This window comes from Haliaeetus leucocephalus, unplaced genomic scaffold, assembly GCF_000737465.1.
Source record: "Haliaeetus leucocephalus isolate CR32 unplaced genomic scaffold, Haliaeetus_leucocephalus-4.0 Scaffold142, whole genome shotgun sequence".
Classification (NCBI taxonomy): Eukaryota; Metazoa; Chordata; class Aves; order Accipitriformes; family Accipitridae; genus Haliaeetus; species Haliaeetus leucocephalus.
This window is the reverse complement of record NW_010972578.1, coordinates 273426-296373: the sequence shown is the minus strand read 5'-3', so window position 1 is coordinate 296373 and position 22948 is coordinate 273426. Positions and strand designations below refer to the sequence as shown.

The 22948-nt window shown below is 42.7% G+C and overlaps 1 protein-coding gene across 3 annotated transcripts in view; it reads left to right on the top strand.

The window, feature by feature from the left end:
• The window catches only part of TPGS2 (tubulin polyglutamylase complex subunit 2), a 22582-nt gene extending 280 nt beyond the window's left edge, over positions 1 to 22302 (top strand). The window contains exons 1-7 of one of the 3 annotated variants that reach the window (XM_010561108.1): positions 4407 to 4482; positions 8028 to 8173; positions 13285 to 13372; positions 15643 to 15774; positions 17435 to 17548; positions 18919 to 19079; positions 21022 to 22302. In XM_010561108.1, coding sequence (XP_010559410.1) covers positions 4473 to 4482; positions 8028 to 8173; positions 13285 to 13372; positions 15643 to 15774; positions 17435 to 17548; positions 18919 to 19079; positions 21022 to 21264 — 894 coding nt within the window. In that variant the 5' untranslated portion in view covers positions 4407 to 4472 and the 3' untranslated portion in view covers positions 21265 to 22302. Of the gene's footprint in view, positions 1 to 4402; positions 4487 to 8027; positions 8174 to 13284; positions 13373 to 15642; positions 15775 to 17434; positions 17549 to 18918; positions 19080 to 21021 lie in introns of those variants that run through there. The other 2 variants (XM_010561109.1, XM_010561110.1) reach the window with 2 other exon arrangements.
• Positions 22303 to 22948: the final 646 nt, after the last annotated feature.

The window sequence follows — 22948 nt, the reverse complement described above, 5'->3', positions numbered from 1 at the left end:
GGGGGTGTCACTCGGTTGCCACGGAAACCGCCGGGGGCGGGAAGGGGCCGCCTCCCTCAGCGCTCAGGGCGGGGGTCCCGCGGCGGACCCGCAGGCCCCGGACCCGGCCTTGGTCTCCCGGGCCGGGCCGGGGCAGGCCGGGCCCGGCGGTGGCTTCCCCTTGGCCGCCCCGCGGCCGAGAAGCGGTGGGCAACCGCAGGGCGTGAGGCGTGGGCGCCCGCAGGGGCGGTCGCAGGTTCCTCCTCTGGAAGGACGCGGCTGTGCTGCTTCTGCGCGCACGCAGACACAAAGCCCTTGTTCTTAGGGTTTGGATCGACGGCAGAAATCCTGAATCTCTCGACTTGAGAGGGAGGGCCCTACGGTTTCAGGGGAGAAGCACAAAGAAAGAGAAGGTGGTGTTTTATTCAAAATCATGCATAATTCTTAGCCTCTGTTGTCATCTAGGGTCAGCAGGTACCGTGCCCAATGGAAGGAGTTCGGTGCGGTGCAGTGTTCTGGCAGAAGACTAATCTGTGAATCTGCTCAGATGAAGTCCCCACAAATAGTCACCCTGCAGCTTATTCCCATAGCATGGGACTCTTTCCTTGCTTGCCATCTCCAGGTTTTGCTCATATCTTGAGCCTTCTTGCATCCCTTTGTAGTTCAGCAGGAGTGCAAGGCGTTCAACATCTCAAAGTAAGGCTTCTCAGACAAAACTTCATTCCTGGCAGTAGAATGACAAGAATTGGTGAAAGATTTGCATGTCTAAAGGATTTTAGCATCAGACCTTTCATCTGCCCGCAGCTTGGGCCACAGAACTGTCATGTTTGTATGGCTGGAAAGCAGTACATCTGTCCCAAGCCTTGCATACGACAACATTACAAATTGCAGTTCCAGAACTTCCTATGAATTTTAAAGCCAAAGGTGACTGCTGTAATTACCTCACCCAGCCAGTGTATTGCAGGACAGTGAGTTTCATCTGGTAACTTAAGTGTATTGCTAATTGCACATGTTTTGTGATAGCTGCTCAGACAGACGAGATGAAAAGACCAGGGCAAAATTCTTGCTGTGGCCTTCAGTGAGGACAGGATTTCAACCTGAATCTCTGTTCAGCATTCTCTTACTGACTTATTACTGGACTTCCTGGGGTGTTTTTCCAGTTGTGAGGTCCGGATAACATTATCATTCTACTCTGTGAGAGCATTAAAAAGGTGAAACTACTGATGATCAACCATCATAGGCAAATGCTTCTTTGAAGTAGCTCTTTTTAAAAAATTCCTAGCCCTGCCCACATTTTCACCACCCAGGCTCAGATGTATGAGATCTGCATGGTGGTAACTGTGTCCAAATGTGATGTTGCCCTATAAACTGTTTTGTGTAGGTGTGTTATTTACACCATCAAGACATGGCAATGCAGGCTTGGCTCTGAAAGTCCTGTAGCATCCCTTTCACATGGAAGGTGTTTCCTGGTTTGTGTTTGGGATTTTTTTGGTTTTCTGTCTGTATCTCTGATGACTTGTGTTTTGCAATATAGCAATGCGCACTCCAGTCCATTGCAGTGATGTTTTACTCTGGTTCTGTTCTCTGTCTCTCCACTCCTTCTGGGAATTTTGCACGCTTTTTTCCTAGTGAAGTAGTCCAAAGCATGTAAATTGTGCCACCATTAATTAGAATTGCTCAACTAATTGGGAAACATTACCAATCTGTTCAGTGTTTGTTTCTTTCAAATACCAAAGGGTATATCATTCAGAAAGGTGCCTTCCTCGGTAGTTTGCAGCACTAGAAACTTTCTTATTTTAAATCTTTTGGGAAGTCTGATGAAGCCAGTAGATACTTTTCTGCCTACCATAACATAAAAGCAGTAATAGGCTTTTAACTGTTGAGTTTGTGAAATATTTTTTTCAGGAGATAGAAATGATCATGTAATGAAACTCAACATACTCCTTTTAAGCAAGAAAATTTTTCACATAGAGTATATGGGAGCTTGAGGCCCAATTTTCCAATACCTTTATGAGCAAATGTTCATGGCACCATTTCAAAAACACTCCTTTAAACAAATTCTGTATATGAGGTTGCAGGGGGAGGGGGTTGTTTTGGTTTTTTTAACTTGTAGTCTCTGTGGAAGTCCCTACAAGGTGGGAGATTTCTCACAAGCATTATGGAGGTTATACTTTGAGGAAAAAAGAGAGGCATCTTTCCCATTGCCCATATGATTCATTTTGCTGAAGTTCTGTGACTAATAGGAAGTTCCAGAAAGGTCAATTGCTGACAACTAAATCTGAATGGGAGGTGTTAGCTGTTCTGGACAGTCCAGAGCAGGACCATACTTTACTATTTACAGTCTTTATTAGATAAGAATGTAACTATTCGGACATTTTAAAAAGTTGCTGAAAGTTAATCCAACTTACAGGCAGTATTAGCAGTACCATAAGGACTGATAATGCTGCTTTTTCCTGCTTCAGCTTCGTGTCACTACGTTACATTGACTCTTTCTGATTAATACTGCAAAGTGTTTTTGGAAGCTTCCAGATGAAATGTCCTAAAAATAGGACAGAGTCTACTGTGATCTTGATTCAGAATAGTTAATAGGGAGGAGTCACCTGAACTAGTTAAGCTTTATCCTGTATCTTTTGTCTAACCTCAGTGGCTTCTTTATTTCTTCCATCTGGAAGAAAAAGGAACCCATGGCAGACTTCTTTTCCTCATCAATCTTTAATGGAGCTCCCATCCATACCTACAGACATCTGTTAAAAGTGGTCTTCAGTTTACCCGTGGGATATTTTTGATATAACAGTCAGACTTTTAAGATGGAATTTCTCTTCCTTTTGATCTTGGATTTGGTTCAGACCTCTTTAGTTGCAGTTCTCTCATTCTAGACATCTTCTTTGACTGATAGGATATTTAATCTTCCGTCATCCCAGCCGAGTCATTGTGCATGATGAATTAAACATCCCTGCTGTTTTCTTTGATCACAGAAATAACAACTACTCTGTTGTTATAATCTCTTAACTTCTCATAAGGCTTGCATAGCTTAGATGGAAAAGACCAGTTAGATCAGTGATTCCACACACTTCTTTAGAAGCAGAATATGTAAGGATGGCTTATATTTAAGCAATAGACAGATCCCCCCCACCTTGCATCCGTCTATCGGAAGTGAAACATGGTGAAACATCAGAGTCTTCTCTATGTTGGGGCCTCCCCTTGACCAGACAGATTACCTAGGTGACCTACTATGATTTTATGTTTTTTCTTTTTTCTGTCTTTAACTTGGTGTTTGGTTTTCTGGTGCTGTGTTTTGTTTTTTAAATTATCTGACCATGTACCAATCAATACTTCCAATTAAAGCTAAGTTTAGACTTCCTGAAACTGAGTGCTGCTCTTCCACCAACAGAACAGACAAGGACAATGCCACTGCTAGAATTAAAAGCCCAGTGCTGGAGATAAAAAACAAACTAAAGCTCTCTAGTGACTGCCTTTCCTGTCTAGTGCACTGTGGATGTTTTACCAGAAAGCAATTACAATCTGTGTGAATGCTTTGGAAGCCCGTACTTTCACAGCAGAGCTGGTCTTGAAAGCCCTGCATAGTGATCACTTGTGTTCCACGGCCCTCTGTGCTGGGCTTGCAGTTCCCACAACAACAAGTTAGTAGTCTTTCTGGACCTGATCCAAAGTGAATGAAGTCAGTGGGAACTATTTCAGTTGGCTGTAGATGAAGTAAAACATCAAGGCAGACTGTTCTGCCATCACACACCTGCAAGGATAGCACCATGTAGATTAGTATCTTGCATTTATATAGCATTCTTTCTCATAAAATATTCAGATGATTTTTATAAATTATGAGCTCAGTGCTTGCAACAAATTTGCACATGTCCAGCTGGGATTCCAGAGAACTGATGTTTGCTCATGCAGATCCCTTCAGCAGGATCAGATTCTGTGTCTGTTCAAACCCACTGAATCCAGTGCTGAAGTGTGCCCGTCTTTGTGGAATACAGTTAGCAATTCACAGCAACGCTGCACAAATCTTGTGTCAAGCTGAGAATATACTACTCAACTGAAACCACAGGGCATAATTACAAAGAAAGATTCATAGAGTTTGCCGGGGAACCCATGCTTGATTTTTCCATTAATCCCCTGCAAAAGATCATACCTTGAATACAAAATGTGTGTGTGTATATATATGTGTATATATATCTATAAAAAACATCAAAGGATGGCGTCTTATGCAGCACTAGGCATCCTCATGCCAAGACATGCTGCGTACAATTACAGACAAAGGAAAGTGACTGCTCAGTCACCAGCACAATGCTTGCACTCATTAATGCCTTTTCCCCAGCTGTCAGCCAGGTTAACTTGCAAAAGTGTCTGGCTCACTGTGTTGGTGTTACCTGTTCCAGCTGCAAACATGCTCCTCTTTTCCTTTTAGAGACTTCTCCAGGGGTTACTGAAGTGACATTTGTGGAAAAGGAGCCAGCTGAACGCCACACAATCATTTCATGGGAGCAAGTGAGTATTTTCATGATAATACTGCAGTGAGGTCAGTCTGAAAGTACAGCAGCCCATGGAGAATGCTGAATGCAATGGCTACCTTGTGCTTGTTTGTGAGACAGCCTGTTACCCAGTTTGAAGCACAGGAGAGCCTAAACAGATGTTGGTTTTCTTTTTTTTTTTTAAGTCAGGTATTACTCTGTCTTGTAGGCTATCACATGCACCTGATCCGTTAGAGAAACTTCATCAGTGTGGGTATATTCAGAATGACAACTCTAAGAAGAGCTCACACCACTGTAGTAGGCAGCAACAGTGGTGACTCAGTGGAGAACAAACATTGTTCTGACTCATGTCTGAAACCATTTTCCATTTCCATTTCAAACACAATGAAGAAGCTCTTTATTATTCATGGCCATTAAAGGTAAAGGCCTCAAGCTGGAAAATACCACTGAGCTACCCAGTTTGTTCCAGTTAGCTATTTCTCTTTTCAGTCTCAGCTATTCACCTCCATTTCTCATAGTCCCTCCTTCCACCTGCTCTTTGGCTAACTGACCCAATGTTTTGGCCAACGCATGTCCCATTGCCTGTTTTGGAAGACTATGAAGGACACATGCTACCTTCACTCCACAGTAGTTGACCTCACTGCATCAGACTGCGTGACCAGAGGGCTCCTGAATACTGTTGTGTGACTCTGGTGAGCAGAGATGGCATTTTTGGTTCCCTTTTTGAATATACATGTGTTTATCAATCCCATGACCCTGGGGGGAATAACTGCTTTCTAGGTATCGCTCATATGTAGGGAAAGGACAGTAGAAGCCGACTAGCCTTTGGAAAGGGGCAAGGCAGAGGATGAAGTTCAATGAATCGTCCTCCCTCTGCTCCAACCCTGGCTGTGCCCTAATGCACACACACACAGAGACTGCACTTGTTACCACTACTTAAAATAACTTCCCTCTTGATGACGCCATTTGCAGTTTTTCCTAAACAGTAGGGAAAAATCTTGCACTAGTTTTGGTAACACCCTATCCCAATTAGTGATATTTATCAAGAATTTGTAAATCCAGATCAGAATGTATGTGATGTAAACCTGTATTATTTACTGAAACTTGTACAGTAGCCAGCAGCTGTGGTCAGGCAGAAATGTCTGGTTTTTCAGGTTTGTGTGAACTGATTCCTGATTTCCTGTAGCTGTTGTTCAGGTGTCATTAACTGGGCTGGAAAGTCTGAGGCACCCTGACCATGAGCCAGCTCAGGTCTGGGAGCAGCAGCAGATTGACATTCGCTCATTTTTCTGTTGAGTGGAGAGGACTGCTTCTTCTGAACACAGTATTGCTCTCATTTTCAGGTACTCCTACTCCTCCGAACTAAACTGGGTTTGTTTCAAAAATGAGCTATTCTTGTAAATCCAAACTTTGAAATGCTATAGCCAAAGCACTTTGCTCCAAAGATGTCAAAACAAAATTTCAGGTCCCTCCCCTGCAGTGATGGACTAAGTTAATTGTGGAAGTAAACAGTGAAAATTAAGTAGATTCAGTTGAGCTGGACTGCTAATGGTGAAGGACTTTGCTATCTATTTCTTTGCTTTTGTTTCCAGTTGCATTGACAAAACCTGAAATCTCCCTTTTCAGATTAAAATTCTTTTTTCTTTTTTTCTTGAGCTTTGGGGTTGAAGTCTGGTGTCTTAACACAGCTCACACAATTACAGCATGTCCTGCAGTGATGATAAAGTGCAAAGCACTCAGCACCTCCAAGGCCCTTCTAGGATGAACTTGTACCTCATTTTTCCCCAAGCTCACCCTGCTTCAATCTGAATACAAGTTTATGTGTACCAGATGTTCACTTTTATTACTGGGTTTGGGGGTTTTTTTTGTAGCCACTAGGTGGCAATATTTATGCACATAATCATTTCTCCATAGTTGAGATTTTAACAAGATTTTGTCACAGTCTATATTTTTAACTCCTCTTTATATATTTGGTTATGAAAGTATTTGCAGGGGTTTTTGTGTGATGTGGGGAAAACTGGTCAAACTATTCCCAAAATTACATTCTTTTTCCCAGAAAAACTGTCTTTTCATTGAGACTAACCAGATGAAAGCTCTGTTCTTAAGGTCAGGGTTTTTTTACATTTTTTTCTAGAAGCAATTTTTGCAGTCCTATTTCAGTTTTGCAATGGGAATGTATTTCTGCTGAAAGAAAATCTATGGTATTCAGAAACTCTCAAAAGAAAAACTACCATTTTTTAATTATGAATGATTAAAATTATATTCTAATAATGCTGGCAATATGTATTTTTGTCTCCATCAGCTGTGTTTGTTAAACTGGGCTGTGCCTGGTTTATGCTAGTATTTAACTGTATACTGCAATGGAAGTTTTAAAATCTTAGATCACCTTGTTGAATGTCCGTTAGCTGCCATGAGGTTTTGCAGGGGAAGGTGAGCTTCATGACAGGAGGCAGTGCAGTAGAGACAGTAGGAAAGCAGAAGAGAATTTTTCCAATGCTTTCTGTAGAGGCAGAAAGAGCTGTTAAGTCTTACACTTCTGGAAATCAAACCTGAAATCAATTCTGAATATTTTATTGGATATCAGCACACCTGCAAAAATATTTAAGTTATATGATTGTCAAGTGTTTACATGGATAGCATTGCTTCCCCAAAACTGTCAAGCAGTTCAAAATATTTTAATAAAAACAGATAATTTTTTCACCTTTCCTGATATTTAGACCTACCAAGATGTTGCATTTTCCCCAAGAAAGTGAGACAAGCAATAGAAGGGGGAGTAGAAACAGAGTTACCAGATCACTGGAACACCAGTGTTCATAACTGTATATCACCCTAGAAACCCATTCCCACTCCTAAAATTAGGCTGGCAACTGCCCTGTTCCCCTCCACGTGCAGTTTTTTAAAAGTAGGTGTTATACTAAAATATTGCTAGGAGGCACTCTGATATCTGCAGTGACAATGTCTGAACCACATTTTTTTTTGCCTCAACCAGAAGAGGAATAAGTCACTCACATCATTGTTTTGGTTTTCAAAAGATAGAAAATTGCAGTCTGTTAGGGGTAGCTGGACATACCTGATCTCAGCACCACAGCAGACCAAGCAAAAGTAGGGAGTCATTTTGCCTGTTCTCTAATTGGCTTGTTAGCAGTGTCTGAACTGCCCCTGGCTGGCTGTAAGTGATCCCTGCCCCTCACATTGCTGGAGCTTTGATATTCTACAACTCTACATGGGAAATTTGTTGTTTCTCGTTATGCACTTTGTCTACAAAGATTTATTTTTCTGTAATAAAACCATAAAAAAGCCCTCAAGCAACCTGGTACTTTCATGTTGTGGGCTGTGTTAGGTTGCCAGACAATTTAGAAACTCTCTCAGCAGGTGAATCTCAGTGGGAACTGTGGTGGTGGTTCCTGGCTATTCTAGAAGTCTTCCTCATTGCATCTACCATATCTCTTTTTGACTCAAAAGTATGCGTGCAGGTGTGCACATCCACAAGAGTCCTTCTTGCCATCCTCCTTATAACGTCCTCCCTCAGCATTAGGCGAGCCTGCCATCTCTGATCCCCAGGAGCACAGGATCTGCCCATCTTGAACCTGCCGTGTGGCCCTGACCATGGGATAGGCAAGGAAGTGGATCCAGAAGAACCAGTGCATGAGGAAAGGTGTATTTCTTCAAGCTGCATAACGGGAGAAAGGCTGGAGGACTATGGGGAAGTAGATAGTGTTTCTGACACAGTGTTCCCCTCCTGTGGGGCCTTATATAATACTCTGATTAAAAACTGGCTACACAGCACCATCCTCAAGAGAATTGCCAAATCCTGTTCTCTGCAGCAGGGGATCAGGTCTGCCCCAGCCCTGTGCCTTGCAGGGCAGGAAATCCAAGCAAGGTGATCTCCTGGGAGACCCCTGAGATCACATTTATAAAAGGTGCAACAAAAGCATCTCAGTATGTTACATAAATTAATATCTGCATACACCGGCAGCTAGGGCAGACTAGTCATGAAACAGCATGACATTAGGGAGAAAGAAAGGTGGCTGCTGATGTGCTCTGCTACTTGGAAGCCCTGAGAAGTGACATAAATCCCTTCCTTCTCTCCCCTGAAGTTAGATAAAACTCATTCAGTTTTTTAGAGAAGTCTCTCTAGAGCTGTATGTTTTGATTGCTGTCCATTTCTTTAGGATATTTGCTTGGGAGGCATTGTTTCAACAGTGCTTTAAGTGCATTGCCATATGTCAGTGTTTTAGCTCTGGATCCAGTGCTGATCAGGTATTGGCAGCAAAACTGCCCCGGTTCTAATATTCTTCTCTATCCTCAATGGACTGTGCTTTCTTGGGAGACTATTTGGGGATATTATGGACAATAAACAAAAGAAATAGACCTCACACACCATATTGGGCACTTGGGATATTTTGTTTTATGAGCTGATGAGTGTAACCAGATGACTGGAGTGAAAACAGCTGCTTGCCAGGGCTGTGGTTAAGCCACTTCTGGCCCATTATTAGGAATATTGTATTTTATGGGGCTGGAGATCACAAACGTGGAAACTATCAGTTGAGCAGGAGGAGTACAGAGCTTGAGAAGCCATCTTTAATATATAGTAGTGGCTTGTTTCTCTGACTTTGCTGTCAGAAGACCACTGTTTTGGCATCATAGGGTCATGTGGCTGAGCACAATATGACAGATCAATCAGTCCTGTCCATCAAATGGGAGAGATGGGTATTAGTGAAGCTTTCTATGTAGAGGTCTTTTCCTATAGACCCCAGATCTGCTCTGGTGCAGCATTTTCCACTCACGTATTTTGCACCATCATTTGGAAAGTCATGCAAAGTGACGTGGTTAGGAGAATCCTAAAATAAAGTGGGGAGAGCAGCCATTTGGAGAAACGTGCACATGTTAATCTTTCCGTCTAGAAAAGGAGGATTCAGAGCAGAAGGCCTATCCAGATGTGATTTTTTCCTTGTCTTAATCAGCTATATTTGATAAATTGGTCTGTGGCCAGTTTGTAGTAGTATTTAACTGGATACTACGCTGGAAGTTTTAAAATCTCAGATTTTGTCATCCCAATGGATCTGGTTCTTCTGCTTAGAGGAGAGCACCCACTGAAGTCAAGAGAGTTGTTCACATATGTTTCTTTACTGCTGGGGTAGATTAGTTAAAATTGAGGGCTTTGAAATGGACTGAAAGTGCTGTGTAAACATTTGTACTCTTCTGAGGCTTTGTAGCAGGTCTGTCATATTTTCTTTCCTCATAGTTTTAAACCTAGTCACTGTGCTTACAGCTACAGCTTGAAATTGGAAGTGGTGAAAGCGCAGCATGAAATTATAAATATTTAGGGCTGAGAAGAACCCACAGAAGCAGGTATGTTTGTTAAAAGCATTTGAAGAACTTCAGATATGTACATGTGGTTTAGTAAACTCCTGAAACTTAACCACCAGGGCCTCAGCCGTCAGCAGGCTTTTATCAAAGGACGATAAATTCTTCTCAAAACAAAGTTTCTACAGTATTAGATTCTCTGCTTTAATACCTGTTGCCTCTGAAGATTTTCCCTACCTGGGTTAGGAAAGCACTGTGCTAGTGACCAGGCTGCTTGCTGATGGGGTAAGTAAAGTGACCTGCCCTATTGCAAGTGGCAAAGCCATTAATATCTGGTACTTGTCAGTAGCAGGCTGTCAGCATAAATGGATATGCTTGGAAAGTAAGTTAACATGCAGGAGTGAAGGTTGTGGGTGGGTAAGAGGGTCCTGCACGGCATATACACCTCAGTTTAAGGAATAGGGACTGTAACAACTCAACGAAAGTGACTGTGAATAAGGCTTTAACAGGCAGAAGGGCTGCCTTTGCCCTAGGGGAGGGAGGGGATGTGGACAGGAGGAGGCCAGCACCTTCCCTTGCTCATGCCAGTCACTGATGACCAGAGGCCAGCATTGCAGCTGGATGCACAGCTGGCAGGTAGCTCCTGCTGGATAAATGAATTGAGGCAACATCAGGACAGACAACAGGATAAGCACAAGTGGCAGACATGGGGAAGAATCTGATCAGCATCTCTTAAGATGTTACAAATTCATGCCCCAAGTGAAGCAGAGCTACATGAACTGCATGTGCGTGTCTCTTTTCCTTAGCAACTGGTTACTAGAATATTCTTCCTTTATTTTATGAGGCTTTGAAAGTTACATTTTCTAGTAGCTGTAGGGAAGTAGTCCCAGCAGAGGCACAATATTGGAAAGCTATTAACATCTGACCCCTCCGCTTTCTCCAAAGCAATTCTCTAACTGCTCGAAAACCCACTCAGGCCTCTGAGGCCAGGCCGTGAATACCTACTTGAATAACATCGTGATCTGTGGCAAGATAAGCCTATATGAGGCTGACCTACAAATGTTCTTAAAGTTTGTAATTCTATCTTTTCTTGCTTGGAGTGTCAAACTCACCTCACAAAGAACAGACCGTGTCCAACAGCATGTCTTTAAAGCTGACTGAACAAAAATACACTTTTTTTAGAAAAGGCTGAAAATCCTGTCACAAAAGTACTTTAATTATCAGACATGCTGTGTTGCAAATCTCACATTATTTGTCCATTATCCCTGTAAAATGTAGCTCCCAGAGTCCTGTGATTATAAACAGGTCTCAGATGAACATTTTAAAGGAGAAGTTGTCTATCCTCTTCATTTAATGACAAAGCTTGACCCTCAGGGCGCTTATTTATGTCTTTGTTCCTGAGCAGATGTAAAAGCACATTGATCTGAAAAGGGAGAATGACCACAAGTTGCAGCTTGGAGGTTCAGACTGCAATTAGGAACACTTTCTCACAAGGAGGATGGTCCAGCCCTTGGACAAGTCAATGCAGAGATTGTGGAACCTGCATCATCAGAGACTATCCTGTGTTTTGGGATCTGATTCTTTTGGAGTCTTGAGTTTAATGACACTTTAAATGCAAACTCACTTCAATCTTTTTCAATCTGTTTTTTCTCTTAATTACAAACAAAACAATGAGTAAGTCCTTTAGTCATGCATTTTGCCTGTCTTCTTAAAACTTTCAGGCTTCTGTACTGTTTCATTTTGTGTTCTTGACATATCAACAGGAGCGGAGGATCTCTGGTCTGCAGCCACTCCTGTCACCAGGAGCTGTGCCTGCAATTCCTATAGCTCTTTGGGCTTCTTGTTGTTCTGAGGATTAAGTCTTCATCCTTTCTTCCTCGTATTTGTTGCTTAGCTGAAGAGTCTAAGTTAAGAAAGGCTACTTCCACAACCAAGATAGGTATAGGAGTAGGATCCTGGTTCTTAGAAGCACTCTCAGCAGCTCACTGGAGTTGCTTCTTTTTCACTGTTGGCTCAGGCTTAGGAGCCCCAGCCAAGCACTGAAGATTGGTGAGATGAAGCCAGACCAGCAGGTTTGTGAGACTGACTCTATGTGTATTTGCACACATACTGTTTGTTAAGTGAAAAGTCAAACCTGCTTGATTATGTGCAGCTATGGAGTCTATGCTTCTCTCACATACTTGGAACTGAAATCCCTCAGAAGAGAGTCCTTGTGCTACTATTATACATGCTTTAGAGGAACAGGTAGGTTTAGTCTGATTTCACTTAAAGCAAAACTCTACTCTTGTAAGACATATATATGAAAAAGTCAGTTGTTCTTACATATGTGATCTTGGAGTGGCTATTAGTGTCAAAGGATAATATGTCATCTCAGTCAGGGAACAATCTGTGAGAGACTGAAAGAGTTAATGTCTCAAACATTGTAGTGGGGCAAGTTCTGCTTAAAGACAAACTGTGCACAGCAAGGAACCAAGGTGAAAAGCCCATCAGCTCAGACACCAGCAACAGGAGGGGGAGGGCGTGCTGGAGGGTGCACAGCTCCCCGTCCTGATAAGCTGTTCTGATACAAAGATCAAACAATGGACATGTCTGCAGGGAAGGAGAAGTTACTCCACAAACGACCCCCAAGCCCAAAGGCTCACAAACTGTTCATTAACCTGAGTTTGGGTGCCCGCCCCAAAGGAGGGGCAAAGGAGATAAAAGGACACAAACTGAAGCCCGGGGCATGCAAGCCCACTGGAACTGGACCCCACAGCTGACTAAACCAACGCTGGACCCAGGACCAGTGAAATCTTTCTCTCTTCCTTTTTCTCTCTCTGTCTTCTTCTCTCTTTCCTTTTCCTTTTCCACAATCCCTACACCTCATCCATTTCAAGACATAAACCGTTGACCAAGTCTGAGACTAAGAGTGGATCCAGCCGCCCCTGAGCTCTTCTCTGAGGAGGAGTCTGGAAAGCAAGGGGGTCTGCTCTGAACCTCGTGACTCAAAAGGAGGGATCTCTTTATTCCCTGAATTGATGTATATGGTTACCATGGGTTACACGGTTTACAGAAGTAGTTATGTAGTTATGCCAATTCCTGTTGTGAGAAACCCTGCCACCTACTACCAGGCCTCCCCAGTTCAGTTTGCTTCTGTCATGATTAAAATGTTTAACTGATCATTTGGTATCGTTTCACCTTAATTTAGCCCGAGGGAATTTCGAATTAAACATGACTCCCTGGTCTGTCCCTGGTCTGTCCAGTCTGGGTCGTGACACAATCCTGTAATGATCTTGTGATGACTAACTGCTCATTGTGAAATTCACCCAAGTCATCTTAATACAGTAGCACAGACCCAAGAAATCTGCAGTTTTCTCTCAAGGTTTTAGGATAAGATATTTGAGCTGATTTGCGTCATCTTAGAGTTGAGGGAACCATTTGATGGCAAGTATTTCTATACCAATGTTCAATTGTTCTTTGGGTCTGAGGCACATTCTGCATTTTCCCATAACACGTTGATTGTGATTTGCAGAAAAACTCCTGCATGTTGCCAGAGGATTTAAAGAACTTCTATCTTATGACTGATGGCTTCCAGATGACCTGGAGTGTGAAGACCGATGGTGAGTCCAGGTATTCCTCTCTACCAATACCCTCATTTCATTGCAGCTGGTCTTTCATTTGCAGAATCTCTTTAATTTCAAACTTACTTTCTGCACAGTCAATACACATCTATCAGTATCCTGCATTAGTCTGAGCAAAAGCACATGTGCCAAGTCATTCTGAATGAAAAATTAGCACCTTCCCATAACTCACAAGAAAATGAAGTGGTTTGTTTCTGCTAGGCAGCTTGATCAGTGGCTACGGAGAACTGACCCCTGAATTAATAAGTGAGTGCAGTTCTGCATGGGATTGTAGACTATTTTAGAGATGTCCTGGTGAGGAAAATAGTATGACAGCACATCAGAGGTCCCCTCCTGATGCAACAGGGCAAAGCCTATTGCTTGCATGTGCTGGACTTCCACAGAAAAGACAAGTACACTGAACACTGGCTAGAAACCAAACAAGTCTTCATGACATAAATACCATTCTGTAATACACTGGCCATCTGTTGACACTCAGATTTAGGTATGTAGTTTAAATCTCATACCTAGACTCCCTCTGTAGTTCGCGGAGAGAGAAGCAGCTCTAGCACATTATGCTATCATAATGCAGTAAGAAGAGTCACCCTCTGATAATGCCTCTTTCTCATTAAAAAGTATATGTACGTGCCAGAGCCTGATTCTGCTTTCCACCAGCTGAAGTCCATTCACTAGAGTTATTTCTGGAGTCAGTGGTGGAAGTGAGAACAGGACCGAGCTTTATTGTCCGTCCTTGTTTGGCAAGAATCAGGCAGTTCGTTCACTCTGCACTGGAGCCCTGCAACTATTATTGTGGCTCTCATTGCCTTCAAGTGAGATCATCAAATTGGGCTGTGGACACTGCTTGCTTCTGGAGATGAGTGTCAAATACTGGGTTTTCCTCAGGAAGTGGAATTTCATTTCAGAGACAGCTGACATCACGGTTCTAGGACGTTGTCATGGTTTAACCCCAGCCAGCAACTAAGCACCACGCAGCCACTCACTCAAGTCCCCCCCACTGAGTGGGCTGGGGGAGAAAATTGGGAAAAGATGTAAAACTCGTGGGTAGAAATAAGAACGGTTTAATAGAACAGAAAAGAAGAAACTAAAGGTGGTAATGATAACACTAATAAAATTACAATAGTAATAATAAAAGGATTGGAATATACAAGTGATGCACAATGCAACTGCTCACCACCCACTGATCGATGCCCAGTTAATCCCAGAGCGGCAAGCTCCCCACTCCCCCCAGTTTATATACTAGATGTGACATCACATGGTATGGAATACCCCTTTGGCCACTTTGGGTCAGCTGCCCTGGCTGTGTCGCCTCCCAGCTTCTTGTGCCCCTCCAGCCTTCTTGTTGGCTGGGCATCAGAAGCTGAAAAATCCTTGACTTTAGACTAAACATTACTTAGCAACAACTGAAAACATCAGTGTTATCAACATTCTTCTCATAGGGAACTCAAAAACATAGCTCTATACCAGCTACTAGGAGGACAATTAACTCTATCCCAGCTGAAAGCAGGACAGACCTGCACTGAGTCCCATTGTCTTTCAAGTTGGATTTATTGTGTTGTGACCACTGAAGAGTATTGTTTTCATGTCACACAAGTGCACAGAGACCAAGGCAGCTCACATAACTGTCTTGTTTGAGCAAGCATCCAACAGTGCTTTCTGAGGACCTTTACACTGGCACATAGCTGAACAGAGTGCTTGCTGATGTCTGGTAACAGTACTAGTCCTCAGAAGGAGAGACAAATGACAATTCCTTCAGAAACACCCACATGTTGACGCACTGATAAAATCCTGTGTTTGAGTAGGAACCAAGAGGATGCACCCTGAGCAGGTACATAGGGTAGAAGAGGACAAGTTGCCCAATAAGCTATGAATGAGTGGGGTGGTTTTTGGTAGGAAGGACAGCAGCAGGGAAAAGAGTTTTGAGGAGGTGGGTGTAGCTAGCCAGGATTTTTAATAGCCAGTTTCACAGGACTGGGCTAACAGCTGCAGCACAGGCTTAACCAGCAGTGTACTTCTCATACCTGCAGAGCTCTGAGATGGTGTTGCATTACCTGTAAGTGCGATTCTATGTTTGAAAAAGCCTAATTTTTGCTCCTGTAGAGCCTAATTTGGTTAAGTGCCCAGGCCTCTTCAGTATACCCAATTCTTCTCCCCCTCTGTGTTTTAGAAGAGGTTGAGTTGATGTGAAGGAAAAGGAATACCTCCTATGCTTTCCTGACACTGGATGTGATTAATGATCAGTCTTATTGCAGATACCCCAATGCCCCTGGGCTCCATGGTGATTAATAGTGTCTCGAAGCTATGTCGACTTGGGGGTTCCTCTATGTACACTCTACCTAATGCACCAACACTCGCTGACCTGGAAGATGACACAGATGAGGAAGGTAAGGTCCTGTTAACAGGATAGAAAATGTGCTCTGTCTCATCTCTTTTTCTCTATTAGGGTAATATTAGGATATAGCACATGAATATAGCAACAGAAAAGGTCACTCCAAATAGATGGGATTTTCTTGTCTCCTGGCCTGAATCTACTCTATGTCCTACTAGTCCTCTACAGCCTTGACAGGTAGATCTGTATGCTGTGAATCTCATGGGGATTGTTAATGCTGCCAGTCACTAGGATTATTTGCATCCTCTTTTAACAGCCTGGCAGCCCTCCTGCTCTGCCTTTTCCCTGTTTAAATTTTTAACTGAGGTTTCCTCCGGTGATTCAGCTTCTGAAGTCTTTGTGTGCTTGTGGTGTTACATGAACAAAAGGAAACAGTTTTTGTCTTGGTAGTGAAAAGACAGCTGGATATGCTCTTTGGAATTGGAAAAGTAACTCTGGTAAATACATGGAAGTGTGAGGTGGCACTGGAAAATGTGTGTTTCCAGACTGCCTAAAAATGCTGGGCATCCTGCAGTTTGGAGGGAAAAAAAAAAAAAAGAAAAAAAGCCCACTCCTTTTCTCAGAGCTCTCACGGTCTAACAAGACTGGAAGAATTAAGAAGATAAGAACAGAGCCAGGTGTCATGCTGACTCCTTAAAAAATTGTATTTGATTTCAGTCTTATCTCTGAATCTCTATAGCTGTTTAGCTTCTAAATGTGGCTGAAAGTTTATTTTTTCACATTCCAGCTTGGCTGCAGTCCTGATCTTCTAGCCATTGTAATGAAATGGGCCAAATTCTGCTTCCATTTAGCCACTCAAATCTCCACTGATGCACTCTAAGGTACACTGAGAAAAAGTTACACCCCCACAAGAGTTCTTATCCTGACTTTCATGGAAAATTCTTTTGAAGAGTAAAGCTCTTAAATCCCCTTTCTTCCCCAGCAGCTTTAGAATTCAAAGTAATATTCTGCAAGAACTTGCAGCTGCATGATCCCAAAATGGCCCTGTAGAAATACTCTGTGGCGGTTGTGGGTCACAGGTTGAATATGAGCCAGACTGTGTGGCTGTTGAAAAGGATGCTGATGTCATACTGGAATGTATGAAGAAATTTGTATGTTTCCAAGTTCATCAAAGTCTTCTGTCAAGAAAAAAGGAATAAACTGTTCTCCCTGTCCTCCTTAGAAAAAAAGAAGGTAGGGCTAAAAAGGGATGGTGGATAGAACAGAAGTAATGGGAGTCAGCTGAGGAAGATTCAGGATCCACACGAGGAAAACTAAGTGATAACAGTGGATTTGGGTTGACTGCCTGGAGATTGTGGCATCTCCAACACTGGAGAACTTTAAGAAAAGATTAGACAAACACCTCTCGAGTGATATCTGTAAAGCTGATCTTGCTTTATGCTAAGGAAGGACTAGAGGGCAGCTTCATGTCTTTTTTCAGCCATCTGATTTTGACTCTGTGGTTTGTTTTGCTACTGGAGATTTAATATTTTTCTCTCTTTTTTTTTTTTTTTAAGACAGGGTACTTAATCTTTTCCAAGAAGTACGAATATAATATTTTGACTTAGTTCTTCCTCAGCTGATTTATTAATAAGTATCAAATAGATTGACTCTTTGCAGCAGAGTCACAGTCAGTTTTCCAAACGTGTCTCATGAAGATTTTTTTCTGTTTTCAGGTAATGGAGACAAACCAGAGAAGCCACACTTTGATTCTCGTAGTCTTATATTTGAATTAGACCCATGCAACGGGAATGGGAAAGTTTGTCTTGTTTATAAGCACACTAAACCAGGTAAGACTGAAAAGAGCAAAGTTAGCCATCTCTTGTTATGGACTGTATCTGGAGGCCACATGTGTAGAATGATCTTACATTTCTGATCTTCCTTGCAATTTGTAGATGAATATTTACCGGGATGTCCTCTCTCCACTGAAGTCAGGGGCTAAACCTTACAGAGGCTTAACTAGAGCTAACATCTTCCCTCCTTCTAGTGTTGGAGTCTGAGTTATAACTTATGATTTCTGCATGCACAGAAACAGGAAAGCATTCACATATGACCTACAGACAATCATGTTGAAATAATACAGAGAGCTAGAGCTCAGCCACTAACATATCTCTGGTTACTTGCATGTCTCAGAACAATTCCCTTACATTTTGATGAGAAAGGCTGTAACTCTTCTTAGAAGCAAAGGATAGATGGTAAAAAGGGTCCTTAGCTGATTGAGACAGACTTAGACTAGTTCTTCCACCTGGTGCATGGATGCAGAGCCTGCAGATGCTAACTAGGTCAAAACTTGGCAGGAAGGGTTGAACAGAAGAGTGAAAGATGTGAGCTGAGCTGTTTCTTCTGACAGATACACAGAAAACTGTTGTCAGTGATTAGTGAAATACCCAAGTAGTTGTGATCTGACACTGTGCACAGGTCACTAGGTGTATGTGTATACATGTCTGTTCACTGTTTGGGGTTTGTACTCTTGCCTTCCAGTGTTAGTGATTTTAGCACATGCAGTGGATAACCTGGGCAAGGGGAGGGAGCATTGTTTACAGGTGTTGATGTCAACACAAGAGGCAGTGTGTTTAATTGACAATGCTCAGCATCTCAATTTCCCAAGTAAAATCACTTCTTTTTATGTTACAAAGGATGTTGCCACCAGAGAAATATTTGATTGCTGTGGAAAGTTTTTGCAAAATGTGTTTTTGTTGGCAGCACACAGTCCCATGGGTTCCAGACTCTGGACCCTATTCAGTAATCCAGATGACTGACAGTTGAGTTAGTTGCTTTTTACTTTGTGGAGCAGATAAATGTTTGCCATAATTGTACTTTGAACTTACACTACAAAGCTGCTCATGTCCAAGCATGTTCCATGTAGCACGTCAGTCCCAAAATAGCACTGCATCCATTTTATGGTGGGGAAAGTGAGTATAATGGCTATTGCAGGAGTATTTTTAGTAAGGCTGGGAGCAGAACCAAGTCCTTTTCAGTCTTCACGCTCTAACCATTAAATGACATTGCCTCTGGATAATCATCTGTGTTAGTCAGGGATGCTGCGTTTTAGAAGCTGCAGCCTTTCTGGTAAGTATGTTGTGTCTCCCACCTGACACTGGCCAGGGGTTGATCTTATCACTGCAAAGCAACAGTGTAATTTGTGTTTGTTTTGTTCTAGTTGTCTCCCCAGACACAGAGATATGGTTCCTGGACAGAGCTCTGTACTGGCATTTCCTCACCAAAACCTTCACAGCCTACTACCGCCTGCTCATTACCCACCTGGGTCTCCCGCAGTGGCAGTACGCCTTCACCAGCTATGGGGTCAGCCCCCAGGCCAAGGTAGGACAGCAGGATCCAGCTCATCAGTATTTTGCATAAGTATAGACTGGAAAAACATCTTCCCAACTTTTGACAAGCAGTCTGTAGGCTCAGGTGGGCCTCCGTGGTGAGCCACAGAAGGGGCCATGAGTTTTTCCCCTATAGCATGTTAACAGTCATTTGTTTATGTTAGTGAATCCACTAACATTGTGTTAACCCTGCCTTTCTCAATAGAGCTGTGCTCTACCTTTGACCTCTAATAGCAGGTGGTGGAACCCCAATTATTTCTTCGTTTTCTTGACTCTGAAGCAAACCTCCACTTCCATGACTGCTGGCAAGTAAAGAGATGTAAAGCAATTCATCCCCACAGCTATGTAAGGTTTGTCTAGATCAGTTTTCTGGGCATAGCACCCAACAAAAGCCTACTGCTCTCTGGGTGGTGAGGAAAGTCCAGTTTACACATTAGACAGAAGTCCAGAGGAAGATTATGAGCTCAAGCCTTGCCAAGAACATTAATTCCTTTGCACCCTCCTCATTCATGAAGGGATGCCTTGTTAGAAATGATGCCCAAAAAGGGACAATTTAAATGCCAGCAGTCCTAGAAGTAGTTACAGGAGAGCTCCAGGTACAGCCTCATGACCATTCCAGCCCCTTATTAGTGTTACAAAAATTGCTATTCTGTTCTGCCAGAACCCTGCTATTAGAGGCTCCTGCCATTCCTCTATGCTTGACTGGGCCTTCAGCTCTAACCCTGCTTCAGCTTTGAGAGGTTGGGGAATGGATCTGACAATACTACCGAACACAGCCCATAAACCTGTACAGTGTCTGTGCATGTTGGCAAGGTCTGGCAGGTCTCAGTGAGTAGTGTCCTGCACTTCTCCCAGACATGGCAGCTGTCTTACCAGCATGACATTCCTTGGTCCTTCCTCAGCCCTTTGCGTACATCACAACTACTCATAAAAATCACTGCTGACTTCCCATCTATCAATGGCTGTAGAATTTGGTTCTTGTATTTCTGGTGTTTTCCTTGGTATACTGTGTGCTGCTTTATCAGTCAAGGCTGTATACGTGGTACTCTAGCGTATAGCTGTGCTCTGCCTTTCTGTAACTTTCCTGCTAGAATATTTTATTATGTTCAGTATACTCACAAACTTTAGTGAAATCATTCATGTATTCCGTAATCATTTGCAGCCTCTGTTAGTTAAAAGCCTCCTAGTATGTTAACCATTATCATTTTTAAAGGTCTTCAAGGGTGGTATATTAAAGCTGTTTTCCATTAAGCAGTACATGAATAGATTGCCATCTACATTTTAGTATTGATCTTTTGTTTTTCTTGTTCAACACTTTGCGGATGCTTTCAGTCGGATTTGTAATATCATAACCCTTACAGTTTCATTTCCTGACTTTGTCCATGGAAAACTGATAGGAAAAGCACTAAGATATGAGAACTGCAGGGCATAATATTGTGCTAGCATCTGGGAACCAAAAAAAAAATAATTATTGTGTTCACTTCTAGATGTAAAATCAGGCCAAAGAGAAACAAACACAAAATCCTTTGTGTAAAGAGTTAAGAAAACTGCATTATTGTATGTGAGGAGAGAGAGAGGGAGGCTATATTTTGAGAAGTTCAACTAGTTTGGTTCCAATTTATAAGCGCTTTTAAATTCTAAGGTTTTTTAATCAGGAGTTGCTCCTGATAGGAGTTACACTGCAAGAAAGGTAGTGTTAGGTTTGTGTCTGGTTCTCCTCTTCCCTGTCTGGAATGTGGGGCAGTTCCAGGACTGTAGCTGTAGCTGTGCCTTGTGTATCCTTATCACAAGGCACTCTGTGCAGTCCTGTAAACTGCAAATTGATAAGTGGTGTATGACTAAAATCAGGTCTCAGGGGTGAGGGGGAAGAGTGTGGAAGTGTGTAATTGCAGTTTGATTTTAACCTCTTCTTTCCCCATCATCCTGCCTTTCAGCAATGGTTTAACATGTATAAACCCATAACCATCAACACAGCTCTCCTCTCTGAAGAAGCTGATTCCTTTGTGAACAAGCTGGACCCCAATAAGGTATTTAAAAGCAAGAACAAAACTCCAGTGATCAAAAAGAAACCACCCTCCCAGCCAGCAGGCTCCCAAAAGAGTCACATGACCATGACCTCCTCCAAGACATCCTCACTAGCTGGGAATTCTTCAAGGAAGAGAGACTCCCAGATCTGACCCTGGACAGCATTTGCAATAAAGCTTTGATATTCTCTGATGCAGAGTCTCAGTGGTTCAGACCAAGTTCCTTGTGCATGAATAGGTGTGCCCATGGAAAACACATTGCAGCATTTGCATGAAATATAGCCATGATGTACTCTGATATGAGAGGGATGTAGTTCCTGGAGTTCTGGAAAAACCTTGAGACATTGATTTTATTCCCTTCTGCTACTTGCAGCATGTAGTTTTCAGAGGGCATAAAGAAGCCTTTGATGTCACTGCTCTATAGGGAAGCTTTTGTTCCTATGCAACTACAGCAGTGAAATGAAAGCAAATGTAAGTCACCATTACTTTAATAGACTCATGCTAAAATACAGCATATGAAGATATTTCTGCCGTCTCCTTTGAAAGAAACCTGCCCTGACCTTGCATGCTATGGGAGCAGGCTGGAACCCACTGAACAAAGAAATATCTTCTGCTTCAGACAGAATCAAACTCCACACTTCCCTGTGCTCCATCCAACTTCTGCTCTGGAATTCATGGTACAAAGGGACCAACCTGGGGCTTCCATGTTTCTGCATTGGCCTAGTCACTTCCTCTACAGCCCAGACTACTTTTTGGCCTTTGTGCCATATCTTTTCAGATATTTATGTCTGTGTGATGTCCTTCCCAGTTAGCCTGAAGGCAGCCAGAAGCTGCAAGGTCCCTCACTGCCTCTGCTTTCTCCTCTTGTGGGAACTGCTGAGCCAGGGGGTCAGTGGTGTTAAAAGTCCCATAAGCCAGGAGGACCCCTTGGTTTGTCACGCATTCATTTGCAAAGTTGACCATTCAAACAGCCTTTGTCACTTTTCAGTTGGGCAGGATCTGACCAGGGGCCACTGAGATCCTACAGCCTTAGAAGCCCCTGATGCTGTTTTCTATACTGTAAGTTTTCAGGTTAGAACTGCACTTTAACCCATTCACTGCTGGTTTTCAGTTACATCTGATTGTTTCCATTACTTTTCTATGCCATTCTGTCTCAGATGTGCTGGAAACACATGGTAGCAAACAACTCATTTTGTGCCTAAGCAGGGAAATCAAAGTCACCATCTTCAAATAAGCATTGATTATTTAAACAGCATCATCCTTTATTTATGAAACAGTCACATAATTACATAAGACAAACCTACCTCACAGGGATGTTGTGAGGATTTCACAAGTATTTGTATGGCCTTCAGAAAGATGAAGCCACCCTCTAAGTGCTTAATAGTATTTTAATAAAGAGTTTAATATTTTCCTCCAGAATGAGTGGGTATTTGAAGATGCTTTTGGGAGCAAAGCACAAGGATGTATGGTAAGAACAGGACACAGGCTGGATGGTTTGGGGTTATTTTTAATGCAGTGGAGAATATCTCTCACTGAGAAGGGGTGGGTTACAGTGTCTCTTAGCTAATCCCATCTTGAGCTACTCTGAAGTTCCCGGTTAAGTTCACACAGACCAAAAGACTCAGCTGTGTGGCAGCTGTTCCACTTCTGTCCTGTGCTCACTGTTCAAAACCTCTGCAGCCATCAGCCCCAGCTCTGGCATACTTTGCTGGCTTCCAGCACTGCCCAGGGCCCACCCACAAGTGCAGCTGCTGCATTGCCTGGCAGCTGCCCTCTGCCACCCCCAAACAAGAGAAAATCCTCTAATGTTCTTCAGCCCTCTTAAGCCGATGTGCAT